This window comes from Vigna umbellata, chromosome 8 (genome assembly GCF_029865625.1).
Source record: "Vigna umbellata cultivar VRB3 chromosome 8, Vumbellata_1.0, whole genome shotgun sequence".
In the NCBI taxonomy this organism is placed as follows: domain Eukaryota; kingdom Viridiplantae; phylum Streptophyta; class Magnoliopsida; order Fabales; family Fabaceae; genus Vigna; species Vigna umbellata.
In genome coordinates, this window is record NC_142172.1 from 39478044 (window position 1) to 39496636 (window position 18593).

At 27.3% G+C, this 18593-nt stretch overlaps 1 protein-coding gene across 1 annotated transcript; it reads left to right on the forward strand.

The window, feature by feature from the left end:
- Nucleotides 1-3949: 3949 nt before the first annotated feature.
- SYTC (Calcium-dependent lipid-binding (CaLB domain) family protein) lies at nucleotides 3950-8442 on the forward strand. The gene is made up of 12 exons (XM_047298759.2): nucleotides 3950-4321; nucleotides 4493-4591; nucleotides 4700-4750; nucleotides 4836-4959; nucleotides 5711-5829; nucleotides 5936-6037; nucleotides 6143-6217; nucleotides 6537-6613; nucleotides 6992-7241; nucleotides 7465-7836; nucleotides 7927-8055; nucleotides 8149-8442. The coding sequence occupies exons 1-12, from the start codon at nucleotides 4211-4213 to the stop codon at nucleotides 8278-8280; spliced, it is 1641 nt and encodes a 546-aa protein (XP_047154715.1). The 5' UTR covers nucleotides 3950-4210; the 3' UTR covers nucleotides 8281-8442.
- Nucleotides 8443-18593: the final 10151 nt, after the last annotated feature.

An 18593-nucleotide genomic window follows, 5' to 3' on the forward strand; every position in this document is an offset into this window, starting at 1 on the left:
GTTTCATAATCAAATCAAACTCAACTAAGACAAATAACATGATAAACATCCAAAGCAAACCAAATTCAGTAGATACAACTCAATCAAAAAATCACAAATTTAAAGATATCTTTAACTTAAAAATAATGCAATTAGTCTCCCTTACCTAAAAGACTAACTAAACAATTTGAGAATCCTTATAAGACCTTCAGACGCATAAGAAGTTCTATATGTCCCTATGAAAAACACAAACACGATTATGGTACACCATTAAGACCAATGATCAACATAACTTTTATAGAAAACTCAAATATTACATGCGAATCAAGATTGTCCACATGCACATAAAGAACAAGCACCAAGAAAATGAGTTAAAAATTAACTTACTCTATTGAAAAACCAAATCGAATAAAAGCAAAAATAGCTCATTGCAAATATCACTCTAATAGTCTTATATTTTCGAACAAAGGAATGAACGATGAGATAATATTGGAAGAAGAGAGAATGATATATAAAAAAAAGTATTCAAAGAGATGATATGATTTTCAAAAAATAAAACTTTTATAAAAATTTTATTTATACTTTAAACTTTTATTATTAAAATAATTGAGTTTCACAATAAAATTTATTTTAGAAAACCTAAAATTTTCATTACAAAAGTATAGAAAAAAAATATAATAAAAAAAAACTATAAAGTCAAAATAAATAATATATTCTTTTTGAAATTGTAATAAATTATATGTGCCCGTTAACTTGTTAAAATCCACGTAGAAGAGAAAAATATATAGAAATTAGATAGATAAAAAAAAGCTAGAGAAAATATATAAATATATATATCTATAAATTGGTCGAGTTTTTCTTGTTTACAACTTCACTAAGTATAAAAGCCTTGATCAATGTCTATGTCAACATCGGGTCTAGATCATTGAGTGAAGAGGTTAAATTGTGATATGATCAAGTATTTAACGGATTGTGAATATTGATATATGATTTGTTATATTAAATTATAATATATTAATTTCTTTGTATACTTGTTTACCCTTACTTTTGTGTTGTCTATTTATGTATTATAATTTCTTTAAAATGATCATTATTTGATGTGAGCAATGGATATTACAGGTATTAGCTCATCGTTGATGAAGCCAAAATGTACCGTTAAATGATACTCGAAATTATATATATATATCCACGTTTGATATAACAGTTTACTTTTTTTTTATATAGTCTGTGTATAGAAAGTTTATAAATATATATTATTAATATAGTTATTATTTTGAATAATTGTATTTTTTTTTCATCTACTATCTTCTATTAAACCTATAATATTTTATTTAATAGATTACTCTATTAGTGAATATTTTGATTTAACTTAGTCTGCATGCATATTTACAAAACTGACCAGATAAAACAGTGTATTGGATTATGATTTCAGAATATTTGAAAACAATTTAACAAAATATGCGTATACTGGAATCAAAAGTTCTAAATGTTATAATTAACTTTATTGATATTCAATTAAGATAGTTATAAAACTCCAAACAACTGTAATTTTTTTTATAAAGTAATTTTTATTTTATATAACTAGATAAGCATCAAATGAGAAAAATAAACATCCGTATGGTGGTTTTTTCATTGGTGCTCCTCTACATTCTTGCTCATCATAGGTCTCGTGTTTTCCACCGTCTTTATTATTACGAAAAAGACAATTTAAAATTATATCTAAAATTTATTATTTAAAATTGTTTTAACAACTATGAAAATGATCAAGGAAAGAGAGTTTTGGAAAGGAATATTGTTGTTTGAAATATTTAAATATTACACGTCTATTTACTTTCAGATATTTGTATTAAAATTAATTTATGTTTCAATAACTGTTCAAACTATAAGTTTCAAACATCTTCTTTCTCTTTCCTTTTTTTCTAACTGCCAAATGTCCCCTAAAGCAACTTTATTATAAACTGCCAACGTGATCATTTTCAAATGCTGACAACTCAGCACACGTTTTCCAACTGTATCAAAAGAAATAAGATATCAAAATAATTACTAAAATAAAACTAAGAAAACAGTTACAAAAATAAAGTTAAATATTTTTTTTCTTACATTTTAATATTTTTACTTTTGTTAAATAATTTTATTTGTTATTTGTCTCTTCACCTAAAAATACTCTCAATTTAAATATTAAATAACAAATGTTTTATTTATTATGTAATATAAAAAAACTTATTTTTTTATTAAGTTATTCTTAATTTTTGTTTCATTTAAATAACTTATATTTATAAATTAGTTTTCATTTTATCATACTTAGCTATATATTTGTTGTTTTAATGTTATATATTTGTTTTTTTAATGTGATTTCATTTAATAGTCAATCAAATTATTTTAAAACAATTTGATCTTTTTTATTTTTTGAATATTTTTATTTGTTATTTAATTTTATCATATAATAATATTATTTTGATATTTTTAAACAATTATTGTTATTTTCTAACTTATTATCATAATTTTAAATTATATAATTTTTTTTACTATAATAAATAATTTAATGTGATTATCAAAGATGAAATATCTATGTTAAATTTCAAGTATTATTAATTTAATCTTCATTCTTAACGTGATATTTTTCAAATTATGTTTTATAAATTTTATTAGTATATAAAAAAAATTAAAAATGGAAGTAAGAAAGAAATTTAAAATATTTTTTTAATTTGAATATTTTTTTTGTAATTTTTTAAAAATATTTTAAAATGTTACCTACTTTGTTTCATTAATATTTATAAATCTAATAATTTTTTTGGTTTTTATAAAATTTTATCTAGTACTTTAATTTGATAGAATTTAAAAAATGGAAGTAAGGAAAAAATTTAAAATATTTTTTAATTTGAATTTTTTTCCCTTTTATAATTTTTAAAAAAAATATTTTTAAATTTTATCAAATTTTTTATTAATATTTGTAAATTTAATAAATATTTTAATTTTTATAAAATTTTATTTAGTACTTTATTTAAAATATACACAACTATAATTTCTTTTATAAATATTTGATATTCAAAAAATAAAAAAATTTATTTTAATATTGAATAATTGATAATATTATATTTTTTCTACTATAATTTTTTATTTTATAATAAATTAATTAATAGATATTAAAAAAACATATAGACACATATATTAATATACTCGTTATCTGATTAAAATGAAAACGAAAAAAAAATTAATACTCAGTTGAATATGAATTTAAGAATAAGAATAAATTTTTTATTTGAAGATAAGTATGAAAAATTAAAATTTTATATTCCAAAACCATCTCTAAACACCGGTATGGAAGTGGAGAAGAAAAAAAACTAAACAAGTAACGCAAACTCTCTTGTTATTCGTTTTTCTTTTATTGATTATGCTGATAAATTGAAACATATATTAATATAATTTTTTTTTCACAATAACAATAATACTTCTTCATGTAAGGATCTTAATATCTATAATTTAAAACCAAGAATTTTAGTTGTATTACTTATTTTACTCAAATAAATAAAAAATTATCACGACTAAGTTAATCTAATTAATTTTTTGTATATTATTCCTAAAACAACTCCGATTTAAGGATTGTACTTTTCAATTAATTTTTTATTTATGATATTAAGTTCAATAATAAATATGTCAGAAAAAATTGAGTTGATATTAATAAAACTAATTGACATCAATTAATTTTTAATTAATACGAAATTAGTAATGTTCATATTATATTTGAGTTTAGAGGAAATATTATGCTTATAAAAGTGAATATTGGAAAAGATAAAATTCGAGGATGGTTTAAAATACAAATAAATTTATGGAAATTAAAAAATGACGGGAATTAAAACATATTTGACTTCCACAATAATAATTACTAATAAATATAGTTTGAAATAAAAGAAACAGTAGAGTAGCAACTTGGAATGGATGACACATAAGATTTTGTGGTACAAGAAAGGAAGGAGTTCTTTTTTTGGCGTTGAATGTAATAACATAGGCAAAGGCAGGACCTTTGTATTGTATTGCATTGAAGTGAAAACAGAGGGTGGTGCGGTGTCTCTGTTCTTTGGCGCTTTCATTCGTAATCTTTCTCAAACACATCGCACCCTTCTAGTGTTTCTCGCTTTCCTCGGAAACTCTTAAATCATTTTCTTGGGTTTTTCTCCTCTGCTCAGTTTCACCACCATTCACTTCTTCTTCTCCTTTCACCCAAAGCATCCAAATGGGGCTGCTGAGCAGTTGCTTCGGGATTATCGGTTTTACTCTTGGGATACCTATTGGATTCCTCGTCGGCTTCTTTCTCTTTGTCTACTCAGAAACCAAACACGTCAAGGTTAATAACTTCTTGCATGTTCATTATGTTTTATTCGAATTCTTTACTCCGTCACATGCATTTCTTCTGATCACTTCGGGAGAACTGATTTTGGGGTTTACTCCTGTTTTTCGTTATGAATTCTGGGTGATATTCAAAATCTGATATTTTTTTATTTATTCAATGTTGCAGGACCCTGTTGTTAGGCCGATTAGTGAATTGGGCCCACATGCTTTGGAGGAACTTCTACCAGAGATTCCTCTCTGGGTGAAGACACCTGAATTCGAACGAGTTAGTTTTTGTGAATTATGATATTATAATTTTTTTGGGTTTTATTTTTTTTTTAAGGTTTACGACGACGGTGGTGTTACTGTGTTATTGATTTTGTATGTTCTTCAGATTGATTGGTTGAACAAGTTTTTGTCGGATATGTGGCCTTACTTAGACACGGTATTTCAGTGATTCCATTTCGATTTGGGTTTCATGGTGTTCCTGTTGGATGATTCTTCAATGATATTTTCGTTTTGGTGTCCAGGCAATCTGTAAGATTATTAGAAGCACGGCACAGCCGATATTTGCTGAGTACATTGGGAAGTATCAGATCAAAGCAATTGAGTTTGACAAGTTAAGTCTTGGTACTCTTCCTCCTACCATCTGCGGTAAGTCTTTTCTCACATCATCCCGATCTTTTGTGCAAATATTTAATTCAAATTTCTGTTCCGCAAACACCAGTGTTTGTCTTATAATCTGTGAAATTTCACCATCCAAAGTGGAATTTCAGATTAGAACATGGTTAGTAACCATAGTTTTCACCCAGGACATTTTTAACCAACCCATTTCAGCAAAAGGTACACAAATACAGATTGACATTAATGTCATGTAATCTATCTTGGAAATGAACGAGAAGGTTGTCTTGAGAGTCCCAGAGATTTTTAAGTAATTGTAGTGCTTTTTTCCTTTTTCTTTTTTTTTTTGCATCTTGGGTGCAAGAGTGAGCACGCGTTTAGTGAAATTACTGGGTGATTATACTAGGAAAGGCAAAGGGAGTTATACTCTTGACTGCAATAAACCAGAACATAAATATTTGATATATCTCTATTGTAATCTCACTGGCATCTGTCAAGAGTCTTTTGCATAAAAATGCATGATTAAGGATGAATCCTTTGGATGTTTGAAGTACAAATTAACATCATAAAATAAATTTCACTTGAATAATTCCTGGTGAGAAAAACAGCATTTTACTATGTGCTTTTCCATCCATCCTCAGAAAAGGCTAATTTACCTTATATAAGTTTGCAGAACATTTTATTGGTGCCTTTACCATCTGACAGGTTATAGGACGTATTACGATCAAGTTAAAGTAGTACTATACTGTTTTTTGTTTTAAATTCCTACATGGTAATTTTGCAGGTATGAAAGTTGTAGAAACAAATGAAAAGGAATTGGTGATGGAACAAGTTATCAAATGGGCTGGCAATCCAAACATAGTGTTGTCTTTGTATGTGTCATCTTTGAAGATCACCGTTCAGGTCAGATAAGCCTTGAGGCACAATCCTAAATGGTAAATGTTTTTTCTTTTTTGAGATCCTTCTAGATGATGCTTTCCTTCTGGAAATTCATTTTGATTCTTTGCAGTTGGTGGACGTACAAATATTTGCAGCACCACGAATAACTTTAAGACCTTTGGTGCCTACATTTCCATGTTTTGCAAATATTGTGGTATCTTTGTTGGAGAAGGTAAACGAAACACTTTACTCAAGCCTATTTTAATTTCTTGCCTTTTCTGATGTTTAAAGTTAGAAGAAATTCTTTCTTATGTAATTAATTATGTTAAATTTCCAGCCTCACGTGGACTTTGGGATGAGAGTATCTGGAGGGGATATCATGTCAATACCCGGTATCTATAGATTTGTACAGGTGCTTCCCTCTGTTTTTATACCTTCTGATTTTAATTTCTATTTGCATTAGTATATTTGTAGTATTGAACTTACTGGTAAATTATGGTTAACCACTACGTTCTTGTGGCTCTAGTTTGTGCATAATGCACTAGTCCTGTGCTCATTTAATCTTCAGTTATTTAGTGATCTGCTGGATTATTTACACCCCTGCATAAATTTATAAAGGGCTATTTTTGTTGCTACTTTCTTGTCATCATATTTTTCGCATTTCCAATTTCCATTATATTTCATAACTCGATTAGAGTTCGAGACCTAACAAACATAGTTGTTGCATACAGGATACAATAAAAAAACAAGTTGCAAATCTCTATCTCTGGCCTCGAACCCTGGAAATTCCTATTCTTGATGAATCAATGTAAGTTTGTATCCAATGATGAGAGTTCTATGTGTTAACAATATTAATTTTTTTCTGGCCTATGACCTTTCTAAAATTTTATCCTGCCTTTTTAAATTATACATAAACAAAAAATGTTTCCTGCTACTTATCTGAAGTTGAAGGATGACTTGTCTTAAAACGCTCATAAAGGTGATAACATGTTCTTTTTCAGTGTTCTACTGTTGAAGGAATTACACAAAAACTGCTATCCAATATCTTACTAGAAATATGTTATTATTTAAAACATGATCTATGAAAAATGTTGTTATAAGAAATTCTGCATTGCTGATGTTTAAGTTCAAAATCTGTCTGTTCTATGAAAAATGGTTCCTGATGCTTTCCTCACATCTCTTATAGGGTGGTAATGAAGAAGCCTGTGGGGATATTACATGTGAATGTGGTTCGTGCTCAAAAGCTCTTAAAGATGGATTTGTTGGGAACTTCTGATCCTTACGTTAAACTAAGTCTTACAGGAGACAAACTTCCAGCAAAGAAAACCACTGTCAAGAGAAAGAATTTGAATCCTGTGTGGAATGAGAAGTTCAAGATTGTTGTAAAAGACCCTCAATCTCAAGTTCTTCAATTACAAGTTTATGACTGGGACAAGGTTTTCCTGTCTTTCATCTGTTACTTGTTCAATTTTGACAGAAAAAGCGTATCATAAAAATCTTATCCATAATAGTATCTTTCTTCAATCTTGTTCTTCATCTCTGTCCATTTGATCCAATGACATCAGTTGAAGAAATCAAATACTTTTTTTGGTCAAAAGTTGTTGGTGACTTTGCAATTTCTCATGCCCATGATTTTTTTTTTAATTGTATTCTTGTAAGGTTGGTGCACATGATAAGCTGGGAATGCAATTAGTCCCTCTGAAGGTTCTTAAGCCGTATGAGAATAAAGAGTTCACACTGGATTTACTGAAGGACACAAATCTGAATGAAACTCCAAACAAGAAGCCTAGAGGGAAAATTGTGGTGGACTTGACTTTTGTTCCTTTCAAAGAAGACAGCAGCAAGTTTGGTGGACCTTCTGAAGGATATAGCAGGAAGGAAAGTGGAATTGATGTTGTATCCGATGATGAAGTTCAAGAAGGAGCAGGTTTGCTTTCAGTTGTTATAATAGAGGCAGAAGAGGTTGAGGGGGAACATCACAACAACCCATTTGCAGTGCTCACCTTTAGAGGGGAAAAGAAAAGAACAAAGGTACACCTTTTCCTTCAGTATGTACAATTTGATTCAGGCAACTTTTTATGTTCATCACAAAATTTATTCCAAAATTAAATTTTTTTACAGATGATGAAGAAAACTCGTCACCCGCTATGGAATGAAGAATTCCAATTCATGCTAGAGGAGCCTCCTCAACATGAGAAGATACACATTGAGGTCCTGAGCAGGAGGAAGAACTTGAGTTTTCTGTCAAAGGTAGACAGATTTATTGAAATTTGATTTTTTGATAAATTGAATGAATGTATTTATAAGCGTTAATTAGGTTGTTTGATTGTGTATGGTATGCAGCAAGAAAGACTGGGGCATGTGGAGATTAACCTTAGGGATGTGGTGCACAACGGTCGCATTAATGACAAATACAATCTTATAAATTCAAGGAATGGAGTGATGCATGTTGAGATAAGATGGAAGGTGGTTTAAGAAATCAAACTATATACCGGAGTTCAGATATCTACAACACATTTTCTCTTTTCCACCAACATTTTTGGTACAGATATCTGTATATATATTCAGTCAAGTGTTGTAAAACTTTCTCGTAAAAACATTGTTTCTAATAATCTACCAAAATATATAATTAGAACAAACTCTTTAAATAGTTCATTTTTAAACTAATTAAAAATATATTAAATGCTCTTGCTCCTTCACAAAACCCAAAATATATACAACACAATCCTTTTAAACTAGAATATGTGTCCATTAATTAAAGTAAAATTCCTTTTTAATTTGAATATGCTACTTTAAAACCATTTAAAGAGAATTTTATTTCGATTTAAATTGTATAAAAATAATATTTTTTTACTTGATAAATGAAAAAACAATTTAAGTATAATATTTAATATACTCTTTTTATATGATAGAGGATCAATTGGTAAAATATTACTGCAAAGTCCGAAAGATAGTTTTCAGAGAAAAAAACAATAGTTAAAAGTATATTTCAATTTTATGTTTTTCTTCTAGTTATACCAAACAAGATTATTATTTAAATTAATTTATAGTTTTTTTTTCAAAAGTAACTACTTATTAGTTTTTCACTTTTATTTTAGCATTTTAGTCAAATTCATCCCAATCCCTCTTTCAAAGTAAGAAAGATGCTTCATATTGACGAGAGAGAATTTAACCTAGTTGCAACTACTAAATTAGTTTTTAGGTGTAAGAAAATTGATTCATTAAATAATGAAACCTGGATATTTATAAATCTTTATAGCAAGTAATAAAAGCATTAAATATCTTTCTTAAAGTACTAGTTAACCAACATGGAACATAATATAAAAGATTTCATTCTTCTAATCAAGAATAACTTCTAGCTGGGAAGATTCGATTTTAAAGGCATTAGAAAATCAGGTTTAAAGTTAACGAAAAATAGTAATTATATTTTTAATTTAAAACTATATTTAAAATAATTTTATTTTTTACTTTTTTTAAATTTTAATTCTCTAAAAAATCCATATTTTTCCTTTATAATTTTGTAATGATTTTTTTTTAATTATTGACTTGGATACTACTAAGGAAGTCCTATCTTGAATAAAATTTTGATTATGATTAATTTGGTATTTTCTTTATATTTTTAGCTCTCTTTTATTCTCATTTTTTAGCATACGGTTTAGAAAACCCATCACATATATGATGGATTGAGAAAAATAAAAACGTTTATTAACCTAAGTTTATAATGATATACTTGTTTTTTATGTTTCAATTTTGGAGAGCAACTTATAAGATATTTGAGCATCTCCATCTTAATTTTTTCTTAAGGGATATACTCCTAAGAAAAATTAACTTGAATTATTCAATTGGGTTGATTGCAATTTAATGGAGAAAGAATAAAGGATGGGAAATCTTGTATTTTTTAACCTTAGCTTTACAAAATTTAGAATTTTTGTATGCTGAGATGCTTGATTTCTTTTTGACAAACTATATAGTTACAAATATAATGATTTGATAAATATTTGAAACCAGTGTCGAAGATAAGAATATAGCTTTTAAACCCTTTTTTTTTGGCATTTTTAGTCCATAATTGAGAATAATTAAAAAGCGGTATCAATTTCATAAAAGTATATTATATTTGGTTGAATAAATGGCGTTGAATGGTAGACTTTATTTCAATTAAGTTTTGATTCAATTTGAGTCAGTTCTTGATTTGTCAATATTTATATATCATGGTTAATGTAAGGGTCTGTAAAATTAATAAAGGGGCTTTTGGGCCTTATGTGGGGCAGTCAGACCCATAAGATCAAAGGCACGTGACCTTAATAGTGGTCTTTTTTCTAAATCAGCTTTTCACTCTGCTAATTTTTCCTTCTCTAAAAACTCAACTTCTAAATATTGCTCTGCCTCCTCTCTAAAATACCACCCTTTTGAACCGTTCAATTTTTGAATAGTTGGTGCTCAAACGTTCAACGCGTCAAGGGCTCCGGACAGAACGAGTTTTTGTTCCAACGGGTAAGTCATTTTCTCCTTTTCTCCACCGTTTCTAGCACCTAGGGCATTGCTATTTTACTGAATGCATGCCACTAGAAGTGTTCTACTTCAAATTTGTGGTAATTTCTAGCCTAAAAAACTAATTCTATCACCATTGGGTGATTTATAGGGTGTCTTTGAATTTTGCTGTGAGGAGCACTATTTAGATCATTCCTGTCAAGTAAACTGTGAAGTTTTCCAGGTAAGGGAGCTAATTATTTTTGTATGAATTTATTTTATACAAATATATGCAGGTTGAATGTTGAACTGGTGTGTTAATTTTATTGGATAATTATAACTGAGACGGTGGAATTGTGCTTAAATAATTTATGCTTTGGTGTTGAACTGGTACATGTGGCAATTATGTTTGTAAGTGTCTCTGTTTTGGGTATTTGATGTCTAGAACACTGTAGGACAGTTTTAATAACTTAGATAATTAAATCATAACTTGTTAAAACCCTTTCTTTGTTGGTAGGATAGAGGGAATTTAAAAACCTGAGTTGGCACATCCCTGATCATAGAGCAGCCCTGGCCTGGTCCAGTACGTTGTGACTAGTCATATGTGCTAGCGCCGAAGGTGAGTCTGATGCGTTCAGACATCTGAACCCTCTCCGGTGACCAAATGGGGGAAAGTAAGATCTCTACTATGATGAAAATTAGACAAGTAGTTTACCAAATAAGAACCATGATATATATATATATATATATATAGGGGTTTGCTAACGCGCGTACTCCTGTTTTTCAGTTGGTACATTTTAGCAATGTGTACCAGATTTTAGTAAACAAAAATACCCTTATATATCATGGATTCTAAGTTGTAAGGTTAAGGCTATTTTAATAATTTTCATTCTCAAAACTTAAAAAAAAAAAAAAAAAAAACCCCCTAAACCCTTACTCACCTCTCTCATTCCTCTCAATCCAACCTTTTCTCTGTCATCCCTACTGTAGCTCCAATTGAAAAAATTAGAAACACTTGCCTTTAAACAATTTATCTTTCTAAAGAGTTGAGTCATTGACATATTCACCTTGAGGCAAAGGTTCATTCAAGATCTCTTCAATTTCACCATCTTCACTAATTTCTCTAATTTCATCATCTGCATATGTTGAATCATCATCTCTAAAAAAACCCTCCAGGCCAATTACCAATTATTTCGGATGTCATTATGCTTGTGAAAATTAGATAAAATTAGATAAGACAAAAATTATAAAATAAAAACTCATTATAAAATCATTTTTTTGTAAGAAATTGTTTAACAATAAGTATTTCTGATTTTTTCCAGGTCAATTACCAATTCCTTTATGCTTGTGAAAATTGGATAAAATTAGATAAGACAAAAATTATAAGATCAAAACTCATTATAAAATCATTTTTTTGTAAGATTGTTTAACGGCAAGTGTTTCTGATTTTTTCAATTGGGGCTACAGTAGGGTGTTTCTGATTTTTTCAATTGGGGCTACAGTAGGGATGACAGAGAAAAGATTGGAGTGAGAAAGATGAAAGAGAAAGGGTTAACAGGAATGAGAGATGTGAGTAAGGGTTTGGGGTTTTTTTTTTTTTAGTTTTGAGAATGAAAATTATTAAAATACCCTTAACCTTAGAACTTAGAATCCATGGTATATAAGGATATTTTTGTCTACTAAAACCCGGTACACATTGCTAAAATGTACCAACTGAAAAACAGGCGTACGCGCGTTAGCAAACCCCATATATATATTATTAAATGTTATGGAAATATAAGTTAGGAAAGCATAATATATATATATTATATTAACAATATGAAACGTATGACATAAATTGTTATCATAATATATATATATATATATATATATACATATATATATATATACACATATATATACATATATATACATATACATATATATACATATACATATATATACGTATACATGTATATACATATATATATATATGTATACGTATATACATATATAGATATATATATATATATATATATGTATATATATGTATATGTATGTATGTGTGTGTATGTATGTATATGTATGTATGTGTATGTATGTATATGTATGTATATGTATGTATGTTATGTATATGTATATATATATATATATAGATATATATATATATGTATGTATATATATGTATATATATATATATATATATGTATATGTATATATACATATATATATATATATATACATATATATATATATACATATATATATATATACATATATATATATATATATATATATACATATATATATATATATATATGAACGTAAACTAGTGCATGGAGGGGATCTCACTCATTTTTCTTCTTCTGTTTGGATTGATTGATGTTGTTTGACTGCCAGGATGTATGTATGGTGTTGTTGAGTGGTTGTAAAACATATGAATGTGAACTACAATGATGTAATTGAGTATGAAGTGGACATCTCAGGGCGAGATGATTGAAAGTGATGTGTGGGGTGTTGTTGTTGTTCTGTATAACTGTATGGAGCTTTGAACTGGTATGTCTTTTCCTATACTCGAAGCACTATTTATGCTCAAATAGAGAAGAGCAGTGTAAGTGGTGAGAGTAGAGGGAGGTTCTCGTCTATAGTCTTAGAGTTTAGACATAGACAGATGGAGGATTTACCTTGCATTGTGTTGGGAAGTGCCAGCTGAACTACGCAAGTGCAAAGACGACCAATAGTTCGACAGTTATACCAATCCGCATGAGTCGTGTGAGTGTTTGAGTCATGGTTTAAAGTGGTATGCCTTGATTGTTCTTTATATGTAGTTAAGCACGATGATATTTATTGATTGAACTATATGATTACTGCTTGTTTATCTAGCTCACCCTTGCTTTTTTTGTTGTGTGTTGTGTGCTGCTTGTGTATGTTTTCCTTTGCGATGATCATCCATTATGATGGGAACATATATTGTTGAGGAGGTTCCCCTAGAGCAAGAGTTGGAGGATGCTGATGATGCAGTATAGTATTTTTAGGATTTCTAAATTTAAGTTGGTGTTATTTTGAAGTACTCTAAACTGTTTAAGTTTTAAGTTCTGTCATTTTGTGGTTATTATATATTTGGGATGCCATATTTAAGAGACAAAATTATTTAATTGAGTAAGTTTTAAGTTATGTAATTGAATGTTGTTCAAGAATTTTATATCTCAATTTTCTCATATAATGACTTTTTAATGTTTAGGAACTCAAGTGATTTGTTTAAACAAATGATAAATTACATAATTTATCTCTTCTGCAAGACTATGAGTGTGTTGGGTAATTAACCAACAAGTATTAGATCTATTTTTTTTCTTTTAAAATTATAGCGGCTAATTATAGTGAGAATTGTTCAAACAACAAAGCATATTACTTAAGTGAGAATTTTACAACTTAGTTAAAAATTTCATAACTCAACTAATGGAGAATGAATGAGTGTTAATTATTTTTTTTTTAGAAAATGTTACTTAAGGAATGATATCTTAATCAAACGAAGATATCTCATGTAAAAAATATTCCTTTATAATCACATTTATGCTAGGTGTTTTTATATTTTTTTTAATGTAAAACTAACATGTTATATATACTAAAAAAGATGCAATTTAGCGATCAAATTTTGAAACGTTAAAAAGGATAAAATCGATCACAAACACAACTAACATCCGTATTAGCTACCAAAAATAAATAGTAATGAGATCTCCGATCACAAAAAAGTTAGTCATCAATTTCAAAATCGGTTACTGAACTGTCGCTGAAATTTTACCCCTAATCAATCACTAAAAATTTGCTTACTTTCAAGTATTGAAAATCAATTTACCAATTTAAATTTCGGTCCGTAATATGAACAATTTTTAATTTAATAAAAATGGTTTTCACTGATCGCAAATAAATACAATTTTTAATTCAATTAAAATATTTCTTAGTACCTATATCGATGACAAAAATACAAACATTTAAAGAACAATATATCTTGGCTAAATCAATGGAAAAAAAAATACACATTATATGTTTGTGGCTAAAAAGATAATTTGAATATTTTAGCGAAAAAAATATCGGTGACTAATCTTATTTAAACATTTTACCTATTTACAAACAATATTTTAACCTGTTTATAAACAATTTTCTAACCTATATATAAATACTACAAATCTAATTATTTTAAAAATAGAAATCAACTTCAATATATAATAAGAATAATATAAAAATTAAAAATATGTTACACGAACTAACATAAAACCAAAATAAAAATAATCCTAAATAAATATACAAATTTTAAAGTCATCGTATAAAATAAACATTGTTACTACAATTAATATATAAAAATTGGGAAAGGGAGTAAAAGTTTTGAAATTGAACTAAACAATGAGATCACATGACAAACATATCCTACCAACCAAAGAAAATGAGGTCAACTGAATATTTAGTAATCGGTCGCTAATTACTATATTAAATATATTTTAGCGATAAAAAAATTCAATCACTATTATGTTAAAAATATTTGGTGACCAACAAAATTCAATGACTAATATAATATTTAGTTTGGTTGTTAATTACTATATTAAACATATGTTATCAATTAACATGTTTTTGTGACTAATACAGTATTTATTTTTGTGGATTAAAACATTACATTTAGCGACAAAAGTTTTTTTTGTCATTAATTATAATATTAAATATATTTTAGTGACCAATAAATTTTCAATATCTAACAAAATGTTTATTTGGGACACTAATTCAGTTACTAAAAACATTTTTCTTTTTTTCATATAAATAATTACCGATTTAGCGATTATATGTTATTTGCTGAAATTTTCTATTATTATTTCAATTGCTAATAAAATTGTTGTTCCTAAAAAGTAATCAATCACTATTTTGGTCGTGAATTTATGACGAATGTTATTTGTTGACTATTTTTTGTTACAAATAACAAATTACTTATTTCGATCGCTAAAAGACTTGTTTTTTTTTTTTTAATTTAGTAAATTTGAATTGAGATACTTGTTGATTAATTTGATTAAGTAAAAAGTATATACTTGAATTATAATGTAACTTAGTTTGATTGTATAATTATTGGAATTATTATTTAAAGGAAATATAAATATTTTACTAATGAATAAGTCATATAAATTAATATATTAGATAGTAAGAAACTAATAAAGATTTTGCACAAGACTTTACAAACTTTGATTATGAGTTATATGTTAGTCTTTGGTTATTGAAAGTTACACGTCAACTAAAGATAAGATTAATTTATAATATATAAGTGAAAATAAACCTTACCTTACAAACCGATTTTGTGGGATTGAGTTAGGCTTAAAGTCAACTTCTTAACATGGTATTAGAGCTATGGTTAGAAGATATCTTAACGATATTTGTTGTTTGTTGAGCGGCGTGAGGGGAGTGTGTTGGAGGTCCCATATCGACTAGAGATAAAACCAATTTATAATATATATAAGTGGGTGCAAATTCCACTTTTTAACCTACTTAGTCTTTAATTAACTTACTTAATTTTTATACTTTGAAAGAAGTCAAACTTATAGTTATTTGATAATATTTATTATGACAAAGCTTGATATGTCATGTGATTTAGTTTTGGTAACTTTGTTGAAGCAATGAGGTTGAATTTTTGACAATAATAATATGAATGAGTTGTGGTTGAGTTTATCAATTTTTTTGTAGTCAATTATATTACAATTATGATAATATAACATTCAACGAAATTGTAGATAGAAATAATAATCCAAAATCCACACAATATATATATATATATATATATATATATATATATATATGAGTTTGCTAACGTGCGTACGCCTGTTTTTCAGTTGGTACATTTTAGCAATGTGTACCGAGTTTTAGTAGACAAAAATATCCTTATATATCATGGATTCTAAGTTTTAAGGTTAAGGGTATTTTAATAATTTTCATTCTCAAAAAAAAAAAAAAGAAACCCTCAAACCCTTACTCACCTCTCTCATTCCTCTCAACCATTTCTCTTTTCTCTTTCTCACTCCAATCTTTTCTCTATCATCCCTGCTGTTAAACAATCTTACAAAAAAATGATTTTATAATGAGTTTTCATCTTATAATTTTTGTCTTATCTAATTTTATCCAATTTTCACAAGCATAAAGGAATTAGTAATTGACCTGGAAAAAATCATAAATACTCCCTGTTAAACAATTTCTTACAAAAAATGATTTTATAATAAGTTTTTATTTTATAATTTTTGTCTTATCTAATTTTATCTAATTTTCACAAGCATAATGACATCAAAGGAATTGGTAATTGGCCTGGAAAAGAATCATAAACACTCAGATGTTAAACAATTTCTTACAAAAAATGACTTTATAATGAGTTTTCATTTTATAATTTTTGTCGTATATAATTTTATCTAATTTTCACAAGCATAATGACATCCGAAAGAATTGGTAATCGCCTGGAGGGTTTTTTAGAGATGATGATTCAACAAATACAGATGATAAAATTAGAGAGGTTAGTGAAGATGGTGAAATTGAAGAGATCTTGAATGAACATTTGCCTTGAAGGTGAATATGTCAATGACTCAACTCTTTACAAAGGAAAATTTTTTAAAGGCGTGTGTTTCTGATTTTTTTCAATTGGGGCTACAGTAAGGATGACAGAGAAAAGGTTGGAGTGAGAGAGATGAAAGAGAAAGGATTAAGAGGAATGAGAGAGATGAGTAAGGGTTTAAGGGTTTCTTTTTTTTTTTTTTAAGTTTTGAGAATGAAAATTATTAAAATACCCCTAACCTTAAAACTTGAATCCATAATATATAAGGGTATTTTTGTCTACTAAAATCCGGTACACATTGCTAAAATGTACCTACTGAAAAACAGGCGTACGCGCGTTAGCAAACCCCATATATATATATATATATATATATATATATATATATATATATATATATATATATATATATATATATATATATATATATATATATACTTTCATACATATGTACAAATACATGTCATCCAAAACACATTATCAAAACTCATCATATAAAATATGAGAAAGAGCTAAAGTTTTTCATTTATTTCATTCCTTTTCAAATTCTTATGCTCAAATAGACGTAAAAAAATTGGCCGGAAAGGAAATAAAACTTCCATCAAAACTCAAGTCGAAGCTTAAATTTAATAACTATTAATTTAATAAATTTACCATCAAACCTTCGTAATCTAATTTCACATTAAAAAAAACCTTAATAATTTTTTCCAATTCAATACTTATAACTTTAATATAAAATTTTAAATTTAAACCTATTAGCTTGAGTCCCTTTTACTTTAAGGTAGAGGTTGAAGAAGATGAAAAAGAAAAGAAAAAAAAACAACACTGAAAATTCTCTTTATTAACCATTTCACTAAAAAATGGAAAAGAGAACCAAGAAAAGGAATGAGAGATAGTATAAAAAGTTTAGAGAAAAATGATGGATTGAAGGTGCATCATTGCAAGATCGGGACCCCAATGCCAGTATTGGATTTCATGAAAGGAAATGTTCGAAAACATGGGTCAAACGTCTTTAGGATTTTTAATATATTTTAATCAAGGTTAAAATGGGGATATTTCATTTTATGGGAATGCAAGAAGAAAAAAAGAGAGATGCAGGAAGAAAGATTCTGAAATTTGAAAGAACTCCTACAGTCCAACAAAAAATTAGCCAGACAAAAACGAATTGGGATTAGAGAATGTCTTTATGCACCTCCATAATTTCTACCTATATCTTCATACATTTCAAAACTATAATTTTACTCTCTCTTTTTTTCATTTTCAATTCCGAAATAGAAAATTAAAAAAATATTTTCAAATATACAATTTAAAATATAAATATTTAATTTTTAATTATATAATCTAAATATGAAATAAAAAATACATTATGAAATTGGAAATATATATTTTATATTTTGAATTATACCTTTCAATTTTTTTTTTATATTTCAGCTTATGCAATCCCAAATACAAATTTTGAAATCTAAATTATACAAAATGTAAAATAAAAATACATTTGAAGAAAGATTATTTTACGGTAGGTGGAGGAATAAGGAAATCCCTAATTTGTCTGCGCATATGTGTAATTTTTAAAATGATTATTTTACGGTTATACAAAATGATTTTCAAATGATCTGTTGTAGAGATTTTCTGAAACAAACTTTCTACAATTTAATATGATTTGCATAACAGGATTTATAAACAGGAATTCTGAAATGTGATTTCTGTAACAAATGCAATATCTTTTGAAATAAGTTTTTAAGAATGAACTTTCCAAATTAAGTTTTTCAAAATACAT

Coding starts and splice junctions, on each gene's coding strand:
- SYTC (XM_047298759.2), top strand. CDS start 4,211: ATGGGGCTGCTGAGCAGTTGCTTCGGGATTATCGGTTTTACTCTTGGG. Junction 4,592..4,699: donor AGACACCTGAATTCGAACGA/GTTAGTTTTTGT, acceptor TATGTTCTTCAG/ATTGATTGGTTGAACAAGTT. Junction 8,056..8,148: donor ACTTGAGTTTTCTGTCAAAG/GTAGACAGATTT, acceptor TATGGTATGCAG/CAAGAAAGACTGGGGCATGT.